We start from the raw sequence: 26,546 nt of genomic DNA, 5'->3' as shown, positions 1-26,546 counted from the left end.
TTCTGAGCATAGCGTTGTGCTAGATCAGGCATGACAAATTTTTGCAAATTTTCTGTAACATTTTCTCTGTTCTTTTCTACCCATAAACAGTAAGCTCTGAGGTCAAAAGCAGACCCAGAGAAGGGAGTGTAAAGCTCTCATTCACTGACATTTATTAAATGTTTTGCATATATTTTTAATGTATCTTTTCTACTATTCTTCAAAGTATTATATTTGTCTTACAGATGAGTGATAGGGCCAAGAAAGGTTAACCATCATGTCCATGACGACCTAGCCAGGAAGCCAATCCAGGGGTCCCCCCAGGCCTCCTCCTTTCCATACTGCCAGTGGTGGCGAAGAGGGCTGGTCCCACATTTGGCGTGGGCCTAGGCCTGCCCCAACCCAAGTCTAAGGGTGAACCTAGTGGTGACTGCTGCATGTCTGGGCCATGTTCTGGAAACACTGTCAGCTGGTTTGGGGACCTCTGGAGCCTGTCTTGAACACCAAGTTTATGCCTTCCCTGACTGTTCATTCATGAGTTCCCAGTGGCCTGTCTCCAGGCCATACTGCCTCCAGAAATTACCTCCCAAGGGGCGAGCAGCTGAACACCTCCCTTACCACATGGAAGAGCTTGAAGAAGTCCACGTTGGCGTACAGGGTGTCTTCCATCCACTGTAGGGTTCCCTGAGAGAGGGAGCACAAGCTGCCACGCACTGTCTGGGCTGCACGGCGCTGGGGAAAGATCAGGAAACGCTCCAGGAGGGCCTCACTGCAGGCGATGTCCTTCAGCATCAGGTCTGGGACTCCACGAGCAAACTGCAGAAAGGAAAAGCAACACTGGAAACCTCCCTGTGTAGAAGAATACTGGCCCCCCAGTGATTCCATGTCCTAACCCACAGACCCTGTGAATATGCTATGCGGCACAGCGAGCGGAATTAAAGATTGCAGATGAAATTAAGGTTGCTATTCATCTGACTTTAAAATAAGGAGATGATTTTGGATTATCTGGGTGAACCCAATGTAATCACAAGAGTCCTTTAAATGTGGAAGAGAATAGCAGAATAAACAATGTCAGGATAATTTGATGCGGGGAAGACTGGACCGGCCACTACTAGCCATGAAGATGAAGGGAGGCCACCAGCTGAGGAATGTAGACAGTCTCTAGAAGCTAGAAAAGGCAAGAAATTGAACTTTCCTCTAGACTGCCCAGTAAGGAGCACAGCCCTGCTGGCACCTTGACTTTCAGAATGTGATCTCTGGAACCATAAAATAATAAATGTGTGTTGTTTTAAGCCACTAAGTTTGTGGTAATTTGTTACAGCAGCCACAAAAAATGAAAACACTCCCAAGCCTCATTTTAACAGAGAGACTTTACGACATGAGCCATTCCTTCTTAGCACATGATGCTAAGGTACCATCAGGACCTATTGTGGGCAGCTGAGAGGGGCGAGTAGCTAGAATGCATTTGGAATGATGGTGAATGACCACCTCTCCCCCTTCCTGTCTCACCAGATTTACATATACAAATACTGGATGCCCAGTTAAATCTGAATTTCAGATAAACAGTGAACAATTTTTGGTACAAGTATGTCCCAAATGGAGTCCAAATAGAACATCCTTATGCTGAAAAAATTATTTATTGTTTATTTAAAATTCAAATTTAACTAGGCACCCTGTAATTTATCCAATGATGTTAACCCCTGGAGCACCCACATCAGAAACCTCCCGTGGGCAGTGACTCTCAAAGCACAAGCTCCCTGATGGCTTCCAGAGGCAAAGGAGGCCTCAGCCCTGGCCAGGGACCTTTATCCACCCAGCACAGTAAATGGCCTCCTGGAGTCCTGGACTCCCAGTGGACAAAAGCATTAAATACCATGAACAGAACAGCCTCATGGACTTCCTTGGCCTCCACAGTCCCATGGATTCTACACAGGGGAGGGAATTAATTAACTCATTTTGTCCAAACCTCTAGTATCTCAGAGGAGAGAAGTGAGGCTGAAGGGGTTAGGTGACTTGATAGGGTTATACAACAGGCTGGAGGAAAGCTGGGACACCAGACGAGTGCCACTCATTCATTCAATGCTCATTCACTGTGTTCCCATTCTGCAAGGACTAGGAGAGTTACCAGGCAGGCAGAGAGAATGAGATAAATTTTCTGCCCTCCAAAAAGCTCATGGGCTAGCTAGAAATGCAGGCATTTAAACAGCAGCAGAGTATATCATGAGAAACACTGGGCTGGAAGAAACACAAGCTAGAATCAAGATTGCCAGGAGAAATATCAATAACCTCAGATATGCAGATGACACCACCCTTATGGCAGAAAGTGAAGAGGAACTAAAAAGCCTCTTGATGAAAGTGAAAGAGGAGAGTGAAAAAGTTGGCTGAAAGCTCAACATTCAGAAAACGAAGATCATGGCATCCGATCCCATCACTTCGTGGCAGATAGATGGGGAAACAGTGGAAACAGTGTCAGACTTTAATTTTTTGGGCTCCAAAATCACTGCAGATGGTGACTGCAGCCATGAAATTAAAAGACGCTTACTCCTTGGAAGGAAAGTTATGACCAACCTAGATAGCATATTCAAAAGCAGAGACATTACTCTGCCAACAAAGGTCCATCTAGTCAAGGCTATGGTTTTTCCAGTGGTCATGTATAGATGTGAGAGTTGGACTGTGAAGAAGGCTGAGTGCCGAAGAATTGATGCTTTTGAACTGTGGTGTTGGAGAAGACTCTTGAGAGTCCCTTGGACTGCAAGGAGATCCAAGCAGTCCATTCTGAAGGAGATCAGCCCTGGGATTTCTTTGGAAGAAATGATGCTCAAGCTGAAACTCCAATACTTTGGCCACCTCATGTGAAGAGTTGACTCATTGGAAAAAACTCTGATGCTGGGAGGGATTGGGGGCAGGAGGAGAAGGGGACAAGAGAGGATGAGATGGCTGGATGGCATCACTGACTCGATGGACATGAGTCTGAGTGAACTCCGGGAGTTGGTGATGATCAGGGAGGCCTGGCGTGCTGCGATTCATGGGGTCACAAAGAGTTGGACACGACTGAGCAACTGAACTGAACTGAACTGAACTGAAGTGCTAGACTGAACGTAGTGAAACCAGAGCACAGAAGAGGGAGCATTAAGAATCGTTAGTAAAAGTAGCTGGTATTTATTAAGTGTTTACTATGTGCCAGGTGTTAAGTGGTTTATAGATACTAAGTCTTTAACCTCCCACAACCACTGTATATGGTAGGAAATTTTATTGTCTCCATTTTACACATGAGGAAATAGAGTGATTAATTTAACTTGCAGTTAACTGTGTGACCTTGCTGAGATTTGAACCCAGAGCTTTTGCTTAGCCATTTTGAACAACTTTTGCTCTTAATTCTCTTGTCAAGTAGGGCAGGGGGAGGGGCGGGACAAAGAAGGGAGAGTTTATGAACCATTTGATTGAGGAAGTAACATTTGAGCTGGGCCTTGAAGAAAGTTCAGGAGTTTCCTGGGCTGTGGGTAAGGGGTGTGGTGAGGGATAAGCCAGAGTACTCTGCTACTTCAGTCATCTAATAATTCCCTAGATGGGGCGAGGGGTGATGCTATTCCCTTTGGAGCTGTGCTCAGATTCTAGGCAGAGGGATATCCAGTCTTGACAGTCAAGAACAAAATCCCATGTATAATGATGATCAATTAGAGAGCAGCACACCCTATGTGATCGATTAAGGTAATTAAAATTAAATGGCATTTAAAATTCACTTCCTCACTTGTACTAGCCTCGTCTCACATGCCCACTAGCCACACACGGCTATGGTTACCCTATAGATGGCACAGAGAGAACTTTGCCAGCATGGAGGAAGTTCCAGGGGACAGTTCTGTCCAGGAGTTACAGAGTTGGTTGGAGATGGAGAAAGAGGTCAGGAGGAAGGCTCACAGGTCACTGGGGCTGAGAAGCAGGGTGGGTAGGAGGCATGGAGGGAGCTGGGTCCACATGACTGGCCTCTGGAGTGCAGGAGCTGAGCTCCTTCCTAAGCTCAGGGAAGCCTCAGCTAATCAGAGCCTGCAACACTAAACACAGGCACACCCCAATGGCCCTGTCTCCTCCCCACATGAAAGGCTGTTGCCCTGATGTTAGCAACACAGCAGCTGGAGACCTAAATGTCACAGAGGTGAGGAACTGGAAAGAAATTTCCCCTAAATTCCTGCCCTTATCTCCATCTCCCTTGTGTTACCAACTGGAAGTCATCACAGGCATTTCCAGGACTTGAGTTTTATGAGCTGAAGAGAAAGCAAAGGGAAAGTGAGCAATCCATGCTGCCTGCCATTGGGTTGGAGTGGGAGGGGGAGCCAAGCAGAGCTGGGCAGCCAGCCAGGCCTGACCCCCAGGGCCTACCCAGGCGTGCACTGGGGCCGCGCCTGGGCACTGCCCTCACTCCAAGTGCCCTGATGTGCTGTGTCAGGGCTGAACCTTATTTCCCCTTGTCTAGTTTCCATGAAAACCTCAGGGACTGAGAAGCCAGAAAGGCAGGTATGGATTTCTTCACTGTTGTACTGGGAACCAGCTTGAAAAGCCCATCCAACAGAACCAACCTCAACCAGGCAGGTGGGTAAGTCCCCTCCTCTCCCCGGGCTCAGACGGCACCCTGTGCAGACCTTTGCCTCAAGACTGACACAGGCCCTGAAATTTCTGTTTACATCTCCGTCTTCCCTGGAGTCTCTAGTGGCTCAGAGGTAAAGAATCCGCCTGCCAATGCAGGAGATGCGGGTTTGATCCCTGGAGAAGGAAATGGCAACCCACTCCAGTATTCTTAACCGGGAAATCCCTTGGACGGAGGAGGCTGGTGGGCTACAGTCATGGGGTCAGGATGAGTCAGACAAGACTTAGTGACTAAACAACAATTCTTCCGGAGTCTAGAGGAGGTGCCGTCCTGGCCAGGAGAGGCAGGCAGGATGTCTGTGCTAAGGCTCCTGCTTATCATGCATTCTCTCTGTGTTTATCACACTAGGAACCCACACACCCAGGATGCTGGGCCAGGAGCCCATGAGGCCCTAGATTAGAGCCATGGTTCTCACCCCTGAGCTGTTAGAACCACCCAGTGGGTTTGTTAAAGTGGAGAGTGCTGGTCAGTCTGGGGTGAGGCCTGTGAATTTACTCCCAGTCCTTGCTGATGCTCCTGGTCTGGGGACCTTGAGAACCAATGAAAGGGCCCAGGACTGAGAATGAGAAGACCCCGATTCCACTCCAGCTCCAGCAATTCCAGCTCTCTAGCTGGGCACCAGTCTCTCGGCCACCAGGCATGTCAAGTTTCTCATCTGTTTGACCCATCTTGGGATTAGTGTGAGGAGCTCAGGTGCTCAGAGAGGTGGAAGTCTTACTTTAGTGGTAAAAATGCTCTGAACAAATACAGGAGATTATGAAAACAGATGACACAGGTTTAGCGGAGTTACAAGCAGTTTGCCTGGCATTGAGGAGACACGGCCCAGGAAAGCAGAGGTCTGCTCTGTATGCAGCTGTTATCAGGCTCCATGACCTTGAAGGTCACCTCAGCACACTTGATCCTGGCTTTGCCTGTTTCTCAGCTGGCACTCTCCTCTCACAGGCATTTGCACTGGGTCTACTGTTCAGTAAGATCTGCTTAGATAGCATCTCCTCAGGAAGGCCTTCTCTGATGATTACATTGAAAACTGCCCCCCCCCCGTCCCTTCCTAACTCAGACGCTGCCGGACCTTCCTCACGACCTGGGAACGCACGTAGGTGCCCTTGGCTTACGTGGTCATCGCCTGTTGTCCCCACTGGAATGTGAGCTCCTGGAGTCAGGGGTTTCCTCGCATTGTTCCCACTGCATTCTGGTACCTAAAACGTCTCTATGTATTTGATGGCTACATGAATAAACCTCAGTTTCCTCAACAATAAAGGGAGTTTGAGTCACGTGATCTCTTAGGTTCCTTCCAGTCTTAAAGCTCTGAGGTGTTTCAAGTGCTGCCAGCTTCTGTGCCACTTCAGAATCCCATCATGGGGACTGTATCATCTCACTGAACCCGAGGTGTTCTCCTGAGCATGTGGCATGAATCTGAATGCTTCTGAATGTGAAAGCAAGAAAGAAAAAAGAAACTCAAGGTCTCCCTTGCCTTTCTCAGGCTCAGTGCCTACTCCTCCCCTCCAGGGACCACTGGGCCAATGACATCCACCTACCTGCTCTGGACGGACTTGGGAGTTGACCAGAAGGTAGACGACTGAGTCAGACAGACCAATGTTCTTCACGAGAAACAGTGTCAACATTTCATCATCTTTTAGGACCTCCCGAATTCGTATTCCTCTTCCTGCATACGAAAGAGAAAAAGAGCAGGGTGTTGAAGGAAAAATGGGTCAAATAAGGGAAAATATCGAGAAGTGATTTCTAACTGGACTCTCAGAGGAAGGCTCTGTTTGGGGGCTCCATGGGAGCACCTAAGGGTCAGGCCTGTCACCAACACAGTCACAGCATTTACTGCTGGAGCAGATAGGCAAAATTTGTGAGAAGGCACACAAGCTGGAAAAAGCTAGGTTGGCCTGGAGGTGGTGGTGGTCATCAGATCCTTTGCAGAGTTGGTGTTGGGCAATGGGGTGGGGTGAGGAGTAGTTTTGTCCTCCTGGGAATATATGGCAATGTCTGGAGACATTTTTAGTTGTTACAACTTGGAAAATACTGGTGGGTAAGTACTAGTGGATGCCACTAAACATCCCACAATGCACAGAAGAACCCTGCTTCCCTGACCAAACAAAGAACTATGCAGTTCAAACGGTCAATAGTGCTGAGGCTGAGAAACCCTTCAGTTCAGTTCAGCCGCTCAGTCATGTCCGACTCTTTGCGACCCCAAGGACTGCAGCACCCAGGCCTCCCTGTCCATCACCAACTCCCGGAGTTTACTCAAACTCATGCCCATTGAGTTGGTGATGCCATTGAATCATCCCATCCTCTGTCGTTCCCCTCTCCTTCCACCTTCAATCTTTCCCAGCATCAGGGTCTTTTCAAATGAATCAGCTCTTCACACCAGGTGGCCAAAGTATTGGAGTTTCAGCTTCAGCATCAGTCCTTCCAATGAATATTCAGGACTGATTTCAAACCCTAGACACGTGGAATTGGAGGAGACACGTGCTCTGTCCACAGGGCCATTGTCAAGGGGTAGACGACCCTTCCTGGTGTTTCTGTCACGTCAGCTATGGCTCTAGGTTCAGGGTATGCACTTGGACTAAGACTTACGGGGCTGTCTGGGGCAAGAAAATCTTCAAGTGGGGAAAGGGGAGGGTCTATTGCCTGGGCTTGCAGTCTCATGCCCTGATCAGCCCAGTCACATTCTTTCCACTCCACTCAAACCCACTGGAAGCAGAAATTTCTTTATAAGGAGGCATAAAGGATTCCTAACCATTACAGTGACCCTGGGGCAAGTGATTGACCCTCTCTGGGTCTGCATTTTCCACATATGCCTCTTAGGATTGTTGTGGGGGTGACTTGGAATAAAGAATGTAAAGTACTTAGCTGCCAACTTAAAAAAAAAAAAAAAAAGCTTGTCCTAATTGCATTAATAGTATTCTTACCCTTTCTAGGGAATTCCCACTCACCTTCTCTGCCTGCTTCCAGGGCCAACCTTCAGTCTCAAGCTGGCCACTGCTCCAGTTCTGGAGGCACCAGCCAGAGAAGATGGCAGAGGGTCCAGATATTTAAGAAATCATTTCAACATGCAGTTCATTTCAGTTCCAGTTGCTCAGTTGTGTCAGACTCAAATATTTGGGTTGCATGAAAATGCTTATCTCTACATCCTATCTTTGCCAGGAGCCTGGTTGACTGCTTATCTCTTAGTTCTTCTTTAACTTTAACCATCAAATGTCCCTGCTCCTTCCAGGTTCTAATACTACAGTGCCTCATCTGCTCTGTCCCCAAATCCTCCCTTCCCCAGGCAGCCAAGAGGTTCCCTTGAGTGCTTGACAGCCACCCTTCATGTTCAGGTCGTGACTTTCTTTGTATATGCCGCCTCCAGATTGATGTTCTGCTAATTTCCTCTTGAAAGGGGATGGGCCAGCCACAGGCCTGCCCATGCAGCTGGGGCCAGCTTCGGGGAACCAACCCTGAAGTTCTATCACACGGACACCTCCCTCACCACCATGGAGCGTGCTGACAGTTGTACCACCAGGGAATCCAGTGTCACCCAAAGCCTTAAGGAGGACCTGACTGCAATAGTCCCTTTATCTTCAGTGGATATATTCCAAGACCCCCAAGGGGATGCAGATAGTACCAAACCCTATATATATATATACTGTGTTTTTTTCCCTATACATACATACCTATGATGAGGTTTAATTTATAAACTAGGCAGAGTAAGAGAATATCTGAATTGCCAGCATCATTGGTCTTGCACTTTGGGGCCTTTATTAAATCAAATAAGGCTTACTTGCACATAAACACTGTAATACTCTGACAGTCAATCTGAAAAAAGCCAGGGAGTAAGTGACTAATGGGCAGGATACCTGGATAAAGGGATGGTTTCCATCCCAGGCAGGTAAGTGCAAGAGTTCATCATGCTACTCAGAAAGGCACACAGTTTAAAAACTATGAGTTATTTACTTCTGGAATTTTCCACTTACATTTTCAGACTGGATGACCTCAGGTAGCTGAAACCATGGACTGGGGACACTACCCCAGGAGAGAGCAGTGGTTCTGAGAGGGGCTGCTCTATTTTCTTCTTGCTTTCTTTCCTTTTCAATAACTTATCTTCCAAACCTAGATTCCTTTTTTTTCTTCACCTGGGGCTCCAACTTGGTAGTTCATCTCTAAATCATCTCTTTGTATACAGCATCATACTATATCCTCTGACCTCCAGCAACACAACTCCCAACACACACACACACACACACACATTCACAGAGTCTCTTGAGAGTAGAGAGCCACAGATACTGCTCTTATCACACTCCCCATCATACCTAGCTGGGCACAGAGATGTAAGCCCTCCAAGTCATCTCTATGTGACACCCAGCACTAGAGCCTGACATGGAATCAGGGCTTTGGTGAATGTCTATGGAGTAATAGGAGACACCCAGTAAATAACTGTTGTCTTGACCTGAGAGTCAGGACCCTATCTGACTATTGAACTCTTCGTTATTCTTTAACTCCCTCACCTGACCTTACATACAAACATCTACAAACATCTCGCTTGGGAAAAGGGACAAAACAAGGGGAACTGGGAGCAACTTTGCCCTGGCCTAGATTCCCACCCAGGTGCCTGGGCTGCCGTGGCCCCAGGGAGAAGGTGCATGAAAGAGCGTGCTGGTTCAGCACACCTGAGGAAGGGTGGGGGCCACCCTGTAGGGAGATGTGGGGCCAGAATGTAAGCAGTGGCCGATACCAGACAGCAGGATTCCCGAGGGAGAAATGTGAACTGGGGGGCCCTGAGGAAAAGAAAATAAATGTAGTTTAAAATGTTGTTCTTCTTGTTCTCTTCCCTGGGAAGATTAGAGGCTGGGGGAAGGGGCTGCTGAGGCCCATGGAGCTCAGAAGGCTGGGATGGGGGTGGGGAGACCAGGAAAATGCGTGCGTGAGGCTCAGAGGGCAATGTTTAAAGATGACTGAGAGACTGCAGAGCTTGCTCGGGGGTAAGAGGGGAGGGGGCTTCACGGCTAGTGTTTTTTTTTTTACCATTAATCCTCCTCTGTGGAGAATGCAGTACTACAGGTTTGCTAGGAAAGGAAAATGCCCTAGGTCACTGTTGGCATACTTTCCCAGGTGACTGGGGAACTGACAGGCAAAAGTACACACCAGTGACAGCCGCCCATCTCGCTTTCAGAGGCTTAACCCTCCACTGCAGCCTGGGGCTGAGGATTCAGTGCTCACAGCCAGCAAGGTCCTGGGAGCCCAGGGACAGACTCTGAAACTATCTTCACTACTGACTGTGGACTTTAGTGCTCGGCCAGAAGTTCCTTCAGACACCCTGTCCTTTTTGTTGGGGATGGTCTGTTTTCCCCTCTCATGGCCACCAAGGACAGGGGTTCTGCAGAGTCCGTGTTCTCAGCCCCCAAATTCCTTTGGACAGTCTCAGCTGGCCTCCTCTAACGCTGTTTTCCCAGACCCCCCCGAAGCCAGTCTCATGAGGGGAATGTTCCCCCACAGCCCGAAGGCTGACACAAGAAGCACCTGTATGGCAATTCGAAACTAGCATTGTGTTGGCTTGTAAGCAGTGATTTCGGTCCTCATATAAAGGCTTGAAAGACCACAGAGACACTGTGGTTTGAAATGACTTCCTTTTTGCTTCCTTCCAGCCAGACCATCTGACAATGAGAAAACGCAGTGAAACGTGCACTGATGAACAGGGTGGATAGTCATTCCAGGCGTTGGGCAAGCCCGTGTTCTCATCTGCTGTTCAACCTTGGGAAAAACTGCTGCCTTGTTGGTGCTTCTCCCCCTTATTTCCCTCATATTAAAATGTCAACTGTGCCCAGACCCTGCAAGGCCCTGCGGTTCTTTCAACCCTTACTCTTAGTAAACTCCTGAGCAGCAAAGAAGGTCGTGTTTGTACTCTAGTTTTACGACATAACATGTATGCATTACTGATTTCAGAAGCAGTAGAATGTAATGAAGGAATCTTAACCGTCATCTGGTCAGACTCCTGTGCTTTATTTTTCCAATAGGGAGAGAAGGGAGAAGGTGGCCCAGTGGCAGGAGGATTGGGTTCTCTTTGGACCTACTCACCTATGCTGTTTGGCCCTCTGCTTCCCTCCAGCAGCCCCCACAGGGTGCGGACCTGGGCCTTCCACTTCTGCCCAGGGATCCCTCGGGGGAGGGCACTGGTCTAATGACTCTGTCACCAGGCACCAGCACACGGCCTGGCTTGCATGGGTGAGGAGCCCTGGGCGACTGTTTCGTACCATTCTCCCTAGCCAGAAGCTGTCCGATCCAGCCCCTTCTGTCTCCTTGGACATCACCTTCCTCACCGTTGTCATCCTGCAAGGTCGTCCTCATGGTCAGTTCATCTCCATTCAAAGAGCTGACATTTCCCAGCAGCCACAAACCACTTCCTTTACAGCCTCTGAGCCCATCCCTGAACAAACTTCCCCACCCGGGCAGCCTTTTCTCCACCCCCACAACCACACTGACCCCTGGGGTCCTGGCCAGCCTGCTGCCTTCCAGCTGTTCATTTACCCCTGAAAAGCGGGTGTGGTCCACCTGGTGCCCAGGCTGTTTCCATAGCCAGTAACTCCAACCACCTACAGAGGAGTCTATGGCGGACGCGAAAACCACACAGCATCCACTTGTGCTCTGAAAAGAGGTGTCCGAGATTTTCTGGGTTTGGGTTTTGCTTGTTTCTAGTTCTTGCCCTGGAGAGGGGGGCATGGGAGAGGGAGCTCCTTCCCCCTCTGTCCTCAAGCTTCTGGATTCCAGGGGGCTCTCCCACCCCCGCAACCTCTGTGTCCATCCAGCCTGCTTTCCTTTGCCTTCCCGTCGCCTAACCTTCACCTCTGCTCCACTTCAACCTCCATGGCCATGCCTGGGGGCTTGTTCTCATCTGTCCTGCATGCCTTTGAAATCCTGAATCCACATATTTCACATTCTGACCACAGCTGTCAATCTTTCTATCCTGTTGTTTTCTCAGTCTGTAACCAGCGTCATGGAACCCTCTGAGGCCTCCATTCTTTTGCCTCTCCATTTCCCTTGGGCAATTCCAGTCCTTCTGGCTTCTCCTTCATCCATATGCAGCCTGGACCCTATCTGTGTAGTCCAATCACTCCCCTCAACGCCCTGACCTCCTGGACCTTCCCTGGCACCTCCCTACCAGCCCCCAATCCTACTTCCCCCAACTTTGCACCTGCTCTGCCTCAGGGCCTGGGACGCTGAATATTACCAGAATAAAAAGAAGGACTATACATATTTATGTCGTGATAAACACATGCTCTGGGCTTCCGGTGGCTCCGTGGTAAAGAATCCACCTGCGAATGCAGGAAATGTGGGTTTGATCCCTGGGTAGGGAATATCCCCTGGAGGAGGAAATGGCAACCTACTCCAGTGTTCTTGCCTGGGAAATCCCATGGACAGAGGAGCCTGGTAGGCTACAGTCTACGGGGTCACAAAGAGTCAGACATGACTTAGCGACTAAACAACAGAAATAACAACAACCAACATGTGCACTGATCTTCCTGGCTCTTTACTGCTACTTGGCATTGCTTCTGCACAGTCCTGGGTAGCTCACTCTCTAGGACTCTGTGAATATGGTCCACATCTTTTCCAGGCTCCATGAACTCTTTCCCCTTCACCTGGCCTCAGACTTTCCAGAGCACATATCTTTCCACATTCTCCTATCTCGCGACTTACCTGGGATGAGATCTTTCTTGCCCTCCTTCCTAACTTTCTACCTTCAGGCCTGGTAAAAAGAGGAGTTCTTACCAAGGTAAGCCTCCTCCTGTCTCTAGATCCCTTCCTACACCCTCTGGTATCTTTTCCAACCAAATCTAATTCCTTTCTGTATTTTCAGTTTGGTGGAGGAGGCAAACGAGAAGCAAGTGATACTTAAGAACACTGAAGCCCACCTCACCTGCAATCCTCTCGGGGTGCATTCGGAGGGTGTTCATGAGCTGGGACAAGGTGCGGAGTTCTCTCCAAACCTGACCAAGGTGCTGGCTCTCTGGTGCATCCATGAGGAGTTCTTGAAAATCTCTATACACCCTTGCCAAGCTGTAAGAATGAGCCTCATCATTAAAGACATAGCTGTCATTTTCATCATTATTATAATACATTGTGTAATTTTTTAAGATACCACCTGCTTGACCCCGCTGCATATACTTACATTATATATCCTCTCAATATTGCCAAGACAAAAGGAGATATTTTTACTTCCTTATACATATAAGATAACGGGGGCTCTGAGCAATTTGTTGTCAAAAGTCTTCCAACTTTGTCAGGGCTGGGTCACTTCTCAACTCTTTTCACTATGTGTTTCCTCCTCCAAGAAGTCTTAGGATGATAATAGGAGATATTAGTAGGGGCTCTTTTCAGCCAGTATCCACTTCTCTGAGACCTGCCCTTCCAGCCATTCATATGCTCAGGTTCTAACAGCCATACTTAATCTACAAAGCCCTCCTTGCATGTATGAACACACACACCTCTGCCAAGGCTGACTGGACAAGGGAAATAAAGCTGGGGAAACAAATTTGTTCCCAGGAATTTGAATGGTACTCAGAGATGCTCTTCTGATTGCCCAAGCCCAGGCATCATGAACTGGGCAACTAGCACCAGCCGAGGCATTGAGAAGCAGGGCAGAGTGCTCAGTGGAGAGAGGCAGATGGAGTAGAACCCCAGACGGTGGTGGAGAGGCTGGACCTTGTAGGCCCAGACAGGAGGGAGCAGCTCCTGGTGGTTCTTCTGTTCTTGTCCCCCTCCCAGAGAACTGCTTGCTGCTCTTGGCTTTTTAAGAAGGTCTAGTGTCCAAATCATGTCTTTCCTTCTGAGGTTTAAACTTGTTTAAATGTGTTTCTGTGCCTTGCAAGCAAATGAATTTTGAGTAAGCCAACATCTCACGTATACTATGTGCATGAAACATGAAACTCAGATTTCCTGGCTCAGATGCTGAACACAGCTAGAGTCCAAAGCTGCTTCCCCTCCCCAGTTCCACTTCTCAACCTGTGGACCCTCAGAGCCAGTCCCACCAAAGCTCCACGGAGCTGCCGCTGAAGCACCTCCAAAGCGCCCCTGATCCCATGACGTGACTCATGGGGTCTCTCTGGATAGGCAAGTGTTTCTTCTTAGGCACCTCGAGAAGGCTCAAGCTGAAAGTACAGATTGTAAATTAAGATGTTTGCGGCCAGGGGAGCCCAGCTAAAATGCTGTCTTCCAGGAAGATGGGTGTTCTGTGTTCCCTCTTCTGTCTTCCAATAAACCAGGGGTTAGCAAACATGTTATAGGCTTGTGGACCAGGCAGTCTCTGTCACAACTACCCTTGCCTTGTACGGCAAAAGCAGTCACAGTTTGTTCCCAGTGGGGAAGGTTACCTCTGAGTATTAAGTGGAATTACCAAATGTTCTTTTTCTTTTTGTCAAAATGCAGTTTTGCCCTGGCGGAATTATATCCAAATCTCCTCTAAGGAAAGAACTGGAGCAACCCAATATCTCAGTTTCCATCTGACTTGATGTTTATACAAGTAGGTGAAGCCTGCACTCCAACAAGCCCTTGTTGGTGACCCTTGGGCATAAGCATCACAAACTGCAGCTGGAGGTCAGCCCAGTGGCTGAAGGACAACCGTGTCCTCATTCCTGCTGCTGCTGCTGCTGCTGCTGCTGCTGCTGCTGCTGCTGCTGCTAAGTGCTTCAGTTGTGTCCGACTCTGTGCAACCCCATAGACGGCAGCCCACCAGGCTCCCCCGTCCCTGGGATTCTCCAGGCAAGAACACTGGAGCCTCTGTCTATAGAACATGCTACATCAAGTCCCCCTATCTACTTCAAGGGAATTCCAAATATAGACTCTCTTATGGAATTTGACTTGAAATTCAATCCCAGACCAGAGGTTATTAACCTGGAGTCCACAAATGCCCTGAAATCATATGCACGGTGTAATGTTCTGTGGGTATGTGCGTCCTCATTTTCCTTGGGAAGGGGAACATCAGTTTTCATCAGCTTCTGGGAATGGTCTTCAGCCCTACAAGTTAAGAACTACTGCTCTCAAGCAACATCCTAAGATCTGGCCAACCAAGAGAACTAACGACATTTATGACAGAGGATTTGGAAATTGTCTCTTTTTCTTCCAAGAAGCAAATTTCACCTTGTAAACTTGGTTTCATTCACCCTCAAAAGGTCCCCTGACAATTTTCTTAGCTTTTAGATGTCCAAGAAGACTTTTAAAAGAACAGAGATCATTCAGAGTTGATCCAGGGTGGAGAGTGACATAAGGAATCAGAAGGGGAATGGACTGTTTCTCATGCAGTGACTCCGCTTGAGCAGATGGATGAGCTGGAGGCAGTAGACACATTTCAGCAGGGTGCTGGCATCAGACTCCTAGTCATATCTTTGGGATATAAGGACCAAGAAATTCTGTCATCTGGCCGAAGTTTGTAGCCTTTTCCTCAAGTGCCCTGACAGCTGATACAGAATGTTCCAGAGTGGAAACATGCCCTGCTCCTTTGAATTTAAGGTTTCCACAAGCCACGAGACCACTTATTCAGCAGCACATGCTCTGTGTGCACATACACGAACTCCGAGGCAAGAGGAGAATAAAGGGTGTACTGTGGGAATCCCAGCACTTACATGGAGTTGTTATAGTTTGACACAATTCCAGGAGATTCTCCTGCAGTGGGACTTTGAAAACAAGGATTGTTCACATTGCAGAAAATTCCCTGGAGCCATGGCAACATTCCTGCTGAGGGCATCGCCTTGTTGGGAAAATGGCCTTTAAGAAAGGAAATGAAGACAAGGAGTTAGACATTGACACTAAGAAGGATGCAGGTCCTAGGAGCTAGAGCCTCTGCAGGATGGACCCTGGTCCTTCTGGTGCTTTCCTTCATGTACCAACGTTTAAGAAGCAGAAGCATCTAATGTACGCCTGGCCCTGTGCTGGGTGCTGGAGACAGGGTCTCTTCTCTCAAGCTTCCAGGGTAGTGGTGGGATGGAAACATACCTAACAGAGGCATGGATGGACCTGTGAAGGGCGAACAGAAGAGGAGCACACTGTGTTGTGGGGAGATGGAAGGGGTGGAGCGATGTTCGAGCGAGAAGCCTCCATGCGTTGCTGATGTTTAACGAGGAGAAGAGGTTTGTCTATTCCTTCCACACCTGTGTATTGAGCATCTAACCCCAAGCATTAAAGAGGGAGCACAGGTTATAGGCTCCTTGAGGGGTCAGGTACACAAGCAAGGGTTTAATGGGCAGAAGGCTGTCCATATGCAGAATATGGGGCCTGAAACTCACTAACAAGAGGATGGAAAACCAGAACAGGGGACTGAACAGCTGGTATGACTCCTGAGGATCCCACACCGGCTGCCAAGAGCCCAGAAGAAGTCATCCCAGCCAGAAACCAGGCGAAAGCTTTCTCTGAGGAGCATAGTATAAGAGAGGCACACATACCCTCATCCTCGGTCCCAGGACACCTCTGGGGTCCAAGAAATATTACATTATTAATACACTATTTTCTGTCCCTTCTTATTTATTTAAATTGGAGGCTAATTACTTAACAATATTGTAGTGGTTTTTGCCATACATTGACATGGATCAGCCATGGGTGTACATGTGTTCCCCATCCTGAACCCGCCACCCACCTTCCTCCCCATCCCATCCCTCTGGGTCATCCCAGTGCACCAGCCCTGAGCACCCTGTCTCATGCATCAAACCTGGACTGGTGATATCCCTTCTTATTTTTTCTTTAGCACCATGCCTAATATATTTCTAAACTATCTTCAAAATATAGGGCTGGCCAAAAAATTTGTTTGGGTTTATCTACATCTTAACTGAATGAACTTTTTGGCCAACCCAATATTTCAAAGAATTCATCTATAATCTGCTCCCTTTAAAAGTACAAAGAGTTTAGGTGTAGAAAAAACCAACCAAACAAAAAATAATTACACAATTCTTTAGTAACCACATGTATTTGTGTAGAATGTGCAGGATTTAAAAGTTAGTTTGCATAATGTGTTTTCTGCATTCTAGGCATGAAATGATGATAAGCAGATCAGATCCTGGCACCCCCCAGTCCCCAGACCCTTTCTTAAACAAAGTGATAGGGACCTCCAGGCATGCCAAGGCTCCCCCTACCCCAGCTCTGTTATGCTTACATTCATGTTTGCTGTAGAGGGGGTTGACATTCCTTAACCAGATCAAGACCAGAAATAAAGATAAAGGCCACACGAGTTCCACCACAAAGCGAATCTGGAAAAACAAAACACAAAGTGAGAAAGACCAGTGATACTAAGTGACTACAGGAAACATACCCCGAGCAGACACACTTCATTTCCATGTCTGTCTCTGCAACAGGACTCTGGTTGTGGCATATTTAAAGGACTTCCTTTTTTAGACCTTACCTTCCATACTGCCTCTACTCTGATATATTGGACCCCCAAGACTTGGTGTCATCTGGGTTCCAGTCTGCCTCTATTTTATTGGGTTGGCTAAAAGGCTCATTCGGGTTTTCCTGTAAGATGATATGGACAAATCCAATTGATTATTTTGGCCAACCCAACTGAAAACTTTGTTAGCACAGTACATTCATCAAAAATCATCAGGCTAAGTGCTTCAGTGCTTTTTGGATGTTGCTATGCACGTGAATGCAAATTCTGATTCTGTAAGGCCCTTTCAGATCTCACATGTCTAACAAGCTCCCAGGTAATGCTGATGCCGCAGGTAGTAAAGGTATCCTGATAACCTCTCCTTCTGCAGATGAGGAAACAGGGGCCCAGGAAGGGCAGGTGACTGGTGCAGTATCTCATGGGCAGTGATGGCATTGGAGCCAAAATCCAGCCTCCTGTCTCCAGGCCCAGAGCTCTGCCCCTCCTCACTGCCCTGTTTTCTTATGGTGCCACTGGACTTCGCATGTGTGGTCACTGAATGAATGAATGAAGGTGCAAATCCTTCCATGAAATACTGTGATTCACAGTAAAGTCAAACCCAGAAATCTAAATTTACCAACATTTTTCTTCAATAATTTCTTGTTGCTTAAATAAACAAAGAAGGGCACACTGCAATGAGATTTTACAATACTGGAAGGAGTTATCAATATCAACATATGACTGAATGTCGGTATTTAATTTAGGTTCAATTTAGAGTTTAAGGACTCTTGACTCCAAAGAAGAACCAGTTGGTTGCTGCAGCCCACACTCCAAGGCATGTCAGGGTGTGGTTGGAGGTGTGGGATTATTGGTATTGAGAGATATGTATTGGGGAATGTAATAGTTCTTCCACCCAACCCCCATTCAGAAACGCATTAAAACTAAAGCAGAATTTAAGCAGATGGCTGAAAATAGAAATGTAAGCCTATATAGATCAGCTAGGGGCTATTCATGTGGCTTTAAATTTAACCCTTTATTGTTCCTTCCAAAGAAATGTACTTAAATTCTCAGCAGAATGGTGGACACCATATCAGGTGCTCAATAAACCTTTGTTCCATTTCTATGGGTTAGGACTAATGTACTTAAATTCTCAGGAGAATGGCAGACAACATCAGTTCAGTTCAGTTCAGTTCAGTCGTTCAGTCGTGTCTGACTCTTCGAGACCTCATGAATCGCAGCACTCCAGGCCTTCCTGTCCATCACCAACTCTTGGAGTTTACTCAAACTCATGTCATCGAGTCCGTGATGCCATCCAGCCATCTCATCCTCTGTCGTCCCCTTCTCCTCCTGCCCCCAATCCCTCCCAGCATCAGAGTTTTTTCCAATGAGTCAACTCTTTGCATGAAGTGGCCAAAGTATTGGAGTTTCAGCTTTAGCATTAGTCCTTCCAATGAACACTCAGGACTGATCTCCTTCAGAATGGACTGGTTGGATCTCCTTGAAGTCCAAGGGACTCTCAAGAGTCTTCTCCAACACCACAGTTCAAAAGCATCAATTCTTCAGCGCTCAGCTTTCTTCACAGTCCAACTCTCACATCCATACATGACCACAGGAAAAACCATAGCCTTGACTAGACGGACCTTTGTTGGCAAAGTAATGTCTCTGCTTTTGAATATGCTATCTAGGTTGGTCATAACTTTCCTTCCAAGGAGTGATCATCTTTTAATTTCATGCCTGCAATCACCATCTGCAGTAGACAACATAGCATATGCTCAATAAATCTTTGTTCCTTCTCTGTTGGTTAAGTCTGCTGGCAAACAGATTATTACAAATCATAACATAAGTCAATGAGAGAAAAAAGACAATACATTGAAGAAAAGAAAAAAAATGTTTAGGATAGGTGGTGATTATGCTGTTGTAACATTTACAAAACCTTTTATCCAAAATATGTCTAGGGATGATGTATTAGAAGACAAACTCACACAAACATTACGGGAAGAAGAAAGAATAGTAGATTTTTCCTTAAACCACTCGTTTTTAAGACTTCTCCTATACATTCTCCCCACAAATGGCTAAACACCAATATCAGACAAGTCCCATCCAGTATTAAAAGGACTGGCTCCGAGCACACTTGATAGTCATAAAAATGTTGGCAGTTCCCCCAAGCCATGCAAATCAAGGGTGGAGGGGTAAAAACTGTCCACAGTTACCCTGTTTCACTGTTAAGGACGCACCCATTCTTGCTGGTCACTAGAGCTCTTCCCATGGCACTCATCGTCATTACTCCTTCATGCAGGTGGACCCCTCCCTGGCTATAAGCTTCCTGAGGGCAGGGACCATGTCTGTCTTTGTCAGTACACCCAATACAGGGCCAAGTTTATAAAAAATGTCCAGTAAATATTGGCGGAATGAATGAATCTTTGTCAAGACTGGTCTAGGAGGCTCCTCTAGAAAGTTGGAGGTGACTCAGTGGCTCAGGTAAACAACAGTTTGCAAATTGAACAAACTGCTTCCCTCATGGACAGTACGCTGGCTTCACAGCTTCCATCCCAAATTTCCCCATCCCACCCACTCTCCAACCAGTCCCCATCACTTGGTAAGGTTGGAGAGCAAGTTCTGCAAGATAGTAATGTGAGTGATAGGTGCAAACTATGAAACCAAAACTTTTTCCTGGTGTCCTCACCAAGGAAATGAGACAACCAGTCCAAATTCTACATCTTTGATTCTTCCTTAAGACAACTGCTTGCGGCATTGGCTGTCTATCGTCTACTAAGTCAGCCACCTTCCATGTAGCAATGCCTACCTGGGAATAGGCTGGTATATGAAACATTGCTGCTGATTTGGGAATGGGGAGACCTAGGTTAGGAATCACTTTGGGGCTTGTTTTATCTCCAAGTCTCAGTTTTCTCATCTGTGAAATCAGCCTATTCTATCCTATAGCTTATACTGAGGGTTAAAAGTGTGTCAACAGCAGAGGTTCTTAGCTGACTTTTCTGTCTACTAGCTGTACAACCTTGGGTAACCCATTCGATCTCTCCATGCCTTGGGGTCTCATCTGTAAAATGGGAGTGCTATCAGGACCTACCTCTCAGAGCAGTTGTGAGAATGAAGTGAGTTCAGTTTGTAAAACACCTGAAGCAGAGTCTGGCACATAGAAACATACTATGGACATGAGACGTTTATTACTGACCCTCACTTCCCACAAGGGTCACAGGGACATTATAAGTGACAGCACATTGTAAAGTCTGAACAGCAAGGAGCTATAATTTAAATTATCTGCAAGGTCCTAGGTCTGCCCTCCACTCACATTCACGTTTCCTCCTTTTTCTTCCTTTCTGGAGTCAAAACTACTCAGTTTTCAGTTTGGAAGCATGGGGCTTTCTGAGAAAACTAACCACACACTGTCCCCTACTCCATGGAGGATCCTGGGCCAGGGGAGGGTCAGCCAGCCTGGTCTACCTGTCCTGTGGATAAAATTCCCAAACCCAGGCTAGTGGATCTCATCCCTCTTTGTCATGTAAGTCACACATTCTCTTACCCACTTACTCACTCACACTTGTAGTTTTGAAATATCTGGTCTTTGCAAGTCCACCTATTCGGGGAGGCCAGTTCAGAACTTTACTTTCCTCCTTCACCCTTTGCTGAGGGTAAGGACTAGTACAGCTTTGCAGGTTTTCCTCTTTACCACATCTCTGAATTAGGGCCTCTATTTTCCACCTAAAGTCCCTGCCTCTCAAATGATCACCTTCATCAACTTAGGTCTGCGGTTCTCACATGGCTGAATGCAGGAATCTGTAGGGAGCTCGGGCCATGCCCCACATCAATTACACCAGGGTGTCTGGCCATGGGACATCAGTTTGGTATTTTTTTGTTTGTTTGTTTTTTAACACTTCTCAGGTAGTTCCAGTGTGTGGCTGGGACTGAGACCCACTGGCCCAAGTAGTAGTTGGTAATCTTTGAAAAGCAGTTTTGGAGAAGTCAGTGTTACTGTTCAACTCTGCGAGTATTTGTTTAGATAGGGCTGCATTTCACACTTCACTTCCTGCACAAAGACCACCAGCAATTCTTTTCTAGCCTTTCTAGCCTGACAAGTCCCCACAACAACCTCGTCCCCTCCCCCAGAACTGTATGTGTAGCCCCCATCCCAGAGCGGCATCTTTGTCCTTGATGCTCAACTGTGCACAGGCATACCCTAGGGAGAAATTCCACAGTATAATTAAACACATGTTTTCGGAGTAGCTCTCCCTCCCCACACCCCTCGTCTTTAAACATGTCTGTAACTAATTAAGCCCAGCCGAAGCTCAGAAGGGGCTGGTGGAAATTTTTTTTCTCAAACTGGTATTTCCTTGTTCTCTTTTTTTTTTTTTGCCCCCTCCTCCCCCTTTACCACTCAATCTACTTAGGGGAGGAGGGGGTCACAGGGAAGGGCAGAGTCATGCTTGTTGTTTGAAACCTTGGTCAGCTAGGTTTTCTTCCCTCCTACTCTGTTTTCAATGTGAAAGCCGGTGGCCAAGGATCCAAACAGCTGCATGATTTCCCCTTTTGCACTGAGAGCCCAGACAGGATTGTCATCCTGAATGAATATGCCCCAAGACCTGAGGAGGTTTGGAACTAGCTGCCCAGCCTTCCCTCACCTGCCAGGTTCTCCTCACCTAATTCTGGCCCCTAGGTCAAAGGTCATGGATATACCAGATGCCCAGGTCTGGGGCCCAGGAAATGATAAGCCCCCTACTCTCACAAATCCTCGTGTGCGCCTGCTAAGTCGCTAAGTCATGTCTGACTCTCTGCGACCCCGTGGACTGTAGCCCATCAGGCTCCTCTGTCCATGGAATTTCCCAGGAGAGAATGCTGGAGTGGGATGCCATTTCCTTCTTCAGGGGATCTTATGGACCTGGGGATCAAACCTGCGTTTCCTGCATTGGCAAGTGAGTTCTTTACCACCAAGCCACCTGGGAAGCTCCATGAATTCTCAGGTTTCCCCAAATATCCTGCCCTGATATGGAAGCTGGGACCAGAGAGATGACACCAAGGGGCCCTAGACTGTGGGCTCTAAGGGGCAAGAGACACACCTAATATGTCTTTATAAACCCACTCAACACAGTGCCTGCCTCATCGAAAGTATGAGCAAGTGTGTACTTGCTAGGGAACAGAGGGAGAACTCTTATCACTAGAAATGCATACTCTGGGGAATGAACTCCTTGAGGAGTCTGCTCTTACCCCTGCCAACCCCATTCTCTCTTCTGAGCTCCCAGAGCTCATCTTCATCTCCTGCCCCATGCCGCCTTCCTCTCCACTACTGCACATGTTTTGCTGCTCAGTCATTGTGCGCAGATACCCGCTCCCACCCCGGCTCTGAGTTCCGTGAGGACAGGGGCTATCTAACGCGCAGATGACTAGGCCACAGAAAGTGGAAGTGTTAGTCACTCAGCCACGTCCGGCTCTTTGCGACTCCATGGACTGTAGCCTGCAGGCTCCTCTGTCCATGGAATTCTCCAGGCAAGAATACTGGAGTGGATTGCCATTCCCTTCTCCAGGTGACCTTCCCAACCCAGGGATTGATCTTAGGTCTCCTGCTTTGCAAGTAGATTCTTTACCATCTCAGCCACCAGGGAAGCCCCTAGGTCACAGATAGTGACCATAAAACCCACTTTCCCAGGTCTGTTATCACTTTACACTCGTTGTTCTGGTATACTCATCATTGGTGCCTCCTTTCACTTTTAAAGCTACCCTGGATTGGATGATAAACTAGATGGTCACCCTATCTTTGTTGTCTTCCTGACCAGCTTACTACACAGGGCTTGCTACCTGGGGCAGTGTGGGGTCACTGGCGTGTCTGCCTGTCCTGGAGCCCTGGGTCCAGCCCCACCAGTCACTAACCTCCAAAGACTCAATAACGTCACTGATGCCCATGGTGGATAATAGTGGAGGCTGTCTCACAGAATTGAGATGAGGGTTAAATGAAGTGATACTTAGTGCCATGCCAGACATTCAGTAATACTTGATAAATGTCAACAGAGGAAGGAAAAACAAAGGGATGGGGGTGGGGGAAGCAAAGATCTGAAGACTTTCCTTTTATGACCTTAAGGGATAAAGAGAGGAGGAAGGGGGAAATCTGGTATCTGGTTTTTGCTCTTGCTCTGCCCACAATAGTAAACATCCAAAACCATGAAAGTCTGAGGAATTAAAAACCTAGGAGCTGGGTTATGGGCTGGGTGAGTTTTTTCTTTTTCTTTTCTTTCTTATAGTCATCATTTTGTGGAGGCAGAAGCTTCCAAAAAGTTTACAGAAGGGGCCACAGATCCCTATCAGAGCTCTTGGGGGCTGTGGGGATATCTCCATCATACCCAGACATCCTGGAAATTCCTGGAATGTAGCAGTGGAGAAGCTAGCTGGAGGCACACCAGACAAAGACTTCAATCTCCATCATCCCAATGGCACCAAATGATTGTCAGGCCTGACTATGTGCACCCTGGGAGATTCCCCCAGCCAAGGTCCTCAGCCTGAAAGGCCCTGTCTCACCACAGAGGCGCTGGCAATGCTGCCTCCAGGAAGCACACTGGGGAGAAGATAGAATCCCTGAACAGAGACCACCCACCAGCACCAGGGAAAGCAAGCAGAAACCGTGAGGGCCTCTGAGCCAAAAGGGTTTTGAAGATAGGGTTTTTGAAAATAGGGTTATTCTCTGTAACAGCAACACACTTGCCACAGGAATGGAATCATTTCAGGCCAGCAGCTATTGTCCCTGGGTGCATTTTTAGAGGACCATGAAGAGCACATTGAGAGTAAAACTGAGTGAAAATCTAGGCTAAACATCATGTAGGCAGAGACCGTGATTGTCTTGTTACTGTGTGCCCAGCACCTGGCCAAGTGCCTGGCTATTACTGTTGTTGTTTAGTCACTAAGTCGTGTTTGACTCTTTGCGACCCTGTGGACTGCAGCACGCCAGACTTCCCAGTCCTTCACTGTTCAGGCCCACTGAGTCGGTGATGCCATCCAGCCATCTCATCCTCTGTCGCCCCCTTCTCCTGCCCTCAATCTTTCCCAGCATCAGGGTCTTTTCCAACGAGTCGATTATTAAGTATTTGTTAACTGAAGGAGCAAATGAATAAATGAATGAATTTAATAACGAGTCTGCTTCAGTTTTTGCCTATTTGCATTCTACGAAGGAAGCTCCTGGAAATAGAGATTAAGTTTCTGATTACTTTTAGTATAGCGTTCTTGGGGTAACATATAACTTCAGTGCTAGTTTGAAAATCACACCAGCTTTGACAAAGGAAAGCAGCCTGAGGATAGTGGTGTCTCCCAGTAGGAAGGGGTCCTAACTTGGCTTCCCCTACAGTCTCCCTAAATCCTGTCCAAGACACACAAATGGGAAGAATCATCTGTCCACTGGTTGACTGTGGCCCTTGCTGCTCCCTTTCGTGCCAGTTATTAACCTATCGTCTCTCAGCTCCAAACCCTCTTGCTAGCCAGGGCTTCCTCCTCTTGGGTCTGAGCCTGAGACTGGGCTCAGAGACCTCAGCAGTGGCCTCGTTGTGTCCCTTCCTCACAGATCTGCATTTCGGCTCTGCTGACATCACCTCTGTGTTTCTAATATTTAGCAATCCCACTTTCTCCCTGGTTCTCTCAGGTGTAGGGGTGGTAATTGTATCCTGCAATTGCTGCCTCCATGTCACCTGGAGCTCTTTTACATCCTCAGGTACCAGCTTGCTGCTGCTGCTAAGTCACTTCAGTCGTGTCCGACTCTGTGCGACCCCATAGACGGCAGCCCACCACGCTTCCCGTCCGTGGGATTCTCCAGGCAAGAACACTGGAGTGGGTTGCCATTTCCTTCTCCAACGCGTGAAAGTGAAAAGTGAAAGTGAAGTCGCTCAGTCGTGTCACACTCTTCGGGACCCTATGGACTGCAGCCTACTAGGCTCCTCCATCCATGGGATTCTCCAGGCAAGAGTACTGGAGTGGGTTGCTATTGCCTTCTCCTAGGTACCAACTTGGTTACCAGCTAATGCCTCCTTCCATTAGAGTCCCTCTGACTGGACTGTGACTGAGATACTCATCAGGGGTCCTCAGATATTACATCTGTTGGCCCCCTTCCTTCTCCAACCTCCTTTCCAATACCCATGAAAACCCTGTCCTGACCACAAAAACCCACACGGAACAGATCCGTTATCTTCCTCCCCATAGCCCATCTTCCTCCCCGTCTCCTCCTACCTCGCCTGGCTCTATCTCAGTCCTATCCACTCAGTCCTCCCCCGCTTCTTCTTCTCTTGGTTCCTTTAGTCACCCAGCATTTCCATGCCCCTGAGGCCGCAGCAATGTGCATTATCTATAGTTACGTATTCACTCTGTATCGTTTCCCAGAAAAAATTGACAGAGGCCAGATGGATTTACATGTACACCCTTGGGGTCCTCTGATCTCTTGTGGCTGTTGGCTGTTCTTCTCAGGGGATATTTGGCCTGTGTTCCTTTTTCTTGCTCTTGGTCTCAAAACATACTTCAGTTTCTCTTAGCCAGACTAGAAATGAGTCCAGGGTAGGATCTGTGCCTTTTAAGTCCCTGGTCCAGCCCAGTACATGTGTGCTCACTGGAAGGCTCAGTAAACATCTGTGGTGCTGATAAGATATTATAGCTCATCGAATCTGACACCATCAAGATGCGTTGTTACCTTTTTTAATGGGTTGTTGTTTTTGCACACTAAGAAAAGAACGCATCACTTGATTGTGAGCTGTAGTTCAATTTCAGAAATGTGAAAAAACAGTGTGCCGTTTAGAACCAATGAAATATAGTATCATTGGTTTGGGAAGCTCTTGGAAACCGTAGTTTTCCTTTGAGCCTGATTTTTAGGACTTTGGACTCTTTCCGCCACACAGTATGAATGCACAAGGGAATGCCGACAGAGACGGAGGCTTAAAAACCAAGGGCGGGGAGGGATGGGCAGGCAATGGGTTCATGTGCAGGACAGGCAAAAGCACACTTCACAGTACGGCCACGCTGGGCTGCGGATGGAGGGCGGCTACCTCAGGACAGAGAAGCACATCTTCCTGGGAAGGACCCTCGTCAGAGCGGCACATTGAGGAGCCAGACATTACTTGCTGCTTCGGTGACAAATAGCAACTAACCCATCGGCTTCTCACCCTCCCCGCTCCCACCCCACCCATTCTCTCCATTGTCTATTTGCTCCACACCTCCTCAGTCCAAGACCACAGAGTCTCCTCTCTTACCTTTTGCCTTTTCCGCAGGGTCCAGTTCTTCCACAGCAGAAGCTTGATCTGTCTGGCAAAGCCCATGCTGGTGATCACAGAAGATCGGAGATCACTCCCAGCCCTCTGTCTGTGACAGGGGCTCACAGGCAGCAGTGGACATAAATGGTGCCCAGAGCACCTCCAGCTTAGGCTGCTGTGTCCTTCACGGGGTGATTAAAGGCTACTTTCTTCAGAGCATAATCCCTTTTAATTACACATAAGCCCTTCATGGAGGAAAGCAGGCTGACACTCTGTTGGCTTCTTTTTGGGAACACATGAGTGACGCAGCACTAAGGGAATCGAGGTGGGGGCATTTCATGGGAAACCAAGACCCTCAGGCTCCCTGTCCATCAAAGGG

At 47.8% G+C, this 26,546-nt stretch overlaps 1 protein-coding gene across 1 annotated transcript in view; it reads right to left on the bottom strand.

Moving 5' to 3' along the window:
• ABCA4 (ATP binding cassette subfamily A member 4) overlaps nucleotides 1–26,333 on the bottom strand; it is a 143,912-nt gene extending 117,579 nt beyond the window's left edge. Inside the window, 6 exon segments of the mRNA NM_174221.2 lie at nucleotides 598–795; nucleotides 6,154–6,281; nucleotides 12,516–12,655; nucleotides 15,217–15,358; nucleotides 16,737–16,830; nucleotides 26,168–26,333. Coding sequence (NP_776646.1) covers nucleotides 598–795; nucleotides 6,154–6,281; nucleotides 12,516–12,655; nucleotides 15,217–15,358; nucleotides 16,737–16,830; nucleotides 26,168–26,233 — 768 coding nt within the window. The 5' untranslated portion in view covers nucleotides 26,234–26,333.
• Between the last annotated feature and the right edge of the window lie 213 nt (nucleotides 26,334–26,546).

The sequence above is a fragment of the Bos taurus genome, chromosome 3 (assembly GCF_002263795.3).
Source record: "Bos taurus isolate L1 Dominette 01449 registration number 42190680 breed Hereford chromosome 3, ARS-UCD2.0, whole genome shotgun sequence".
Classification (NCBI taxonomy): domain Eukaryota; kingdom Metazoa; phylum Chordata; class Mammalia; order Artiodactyla; family Bovidae; genus Bos; species Bos taurus.
Note: the sequence above shows the minus strand (reverse complement) of the source record. Positions and strands in the feature narration are given on the sequence as shown.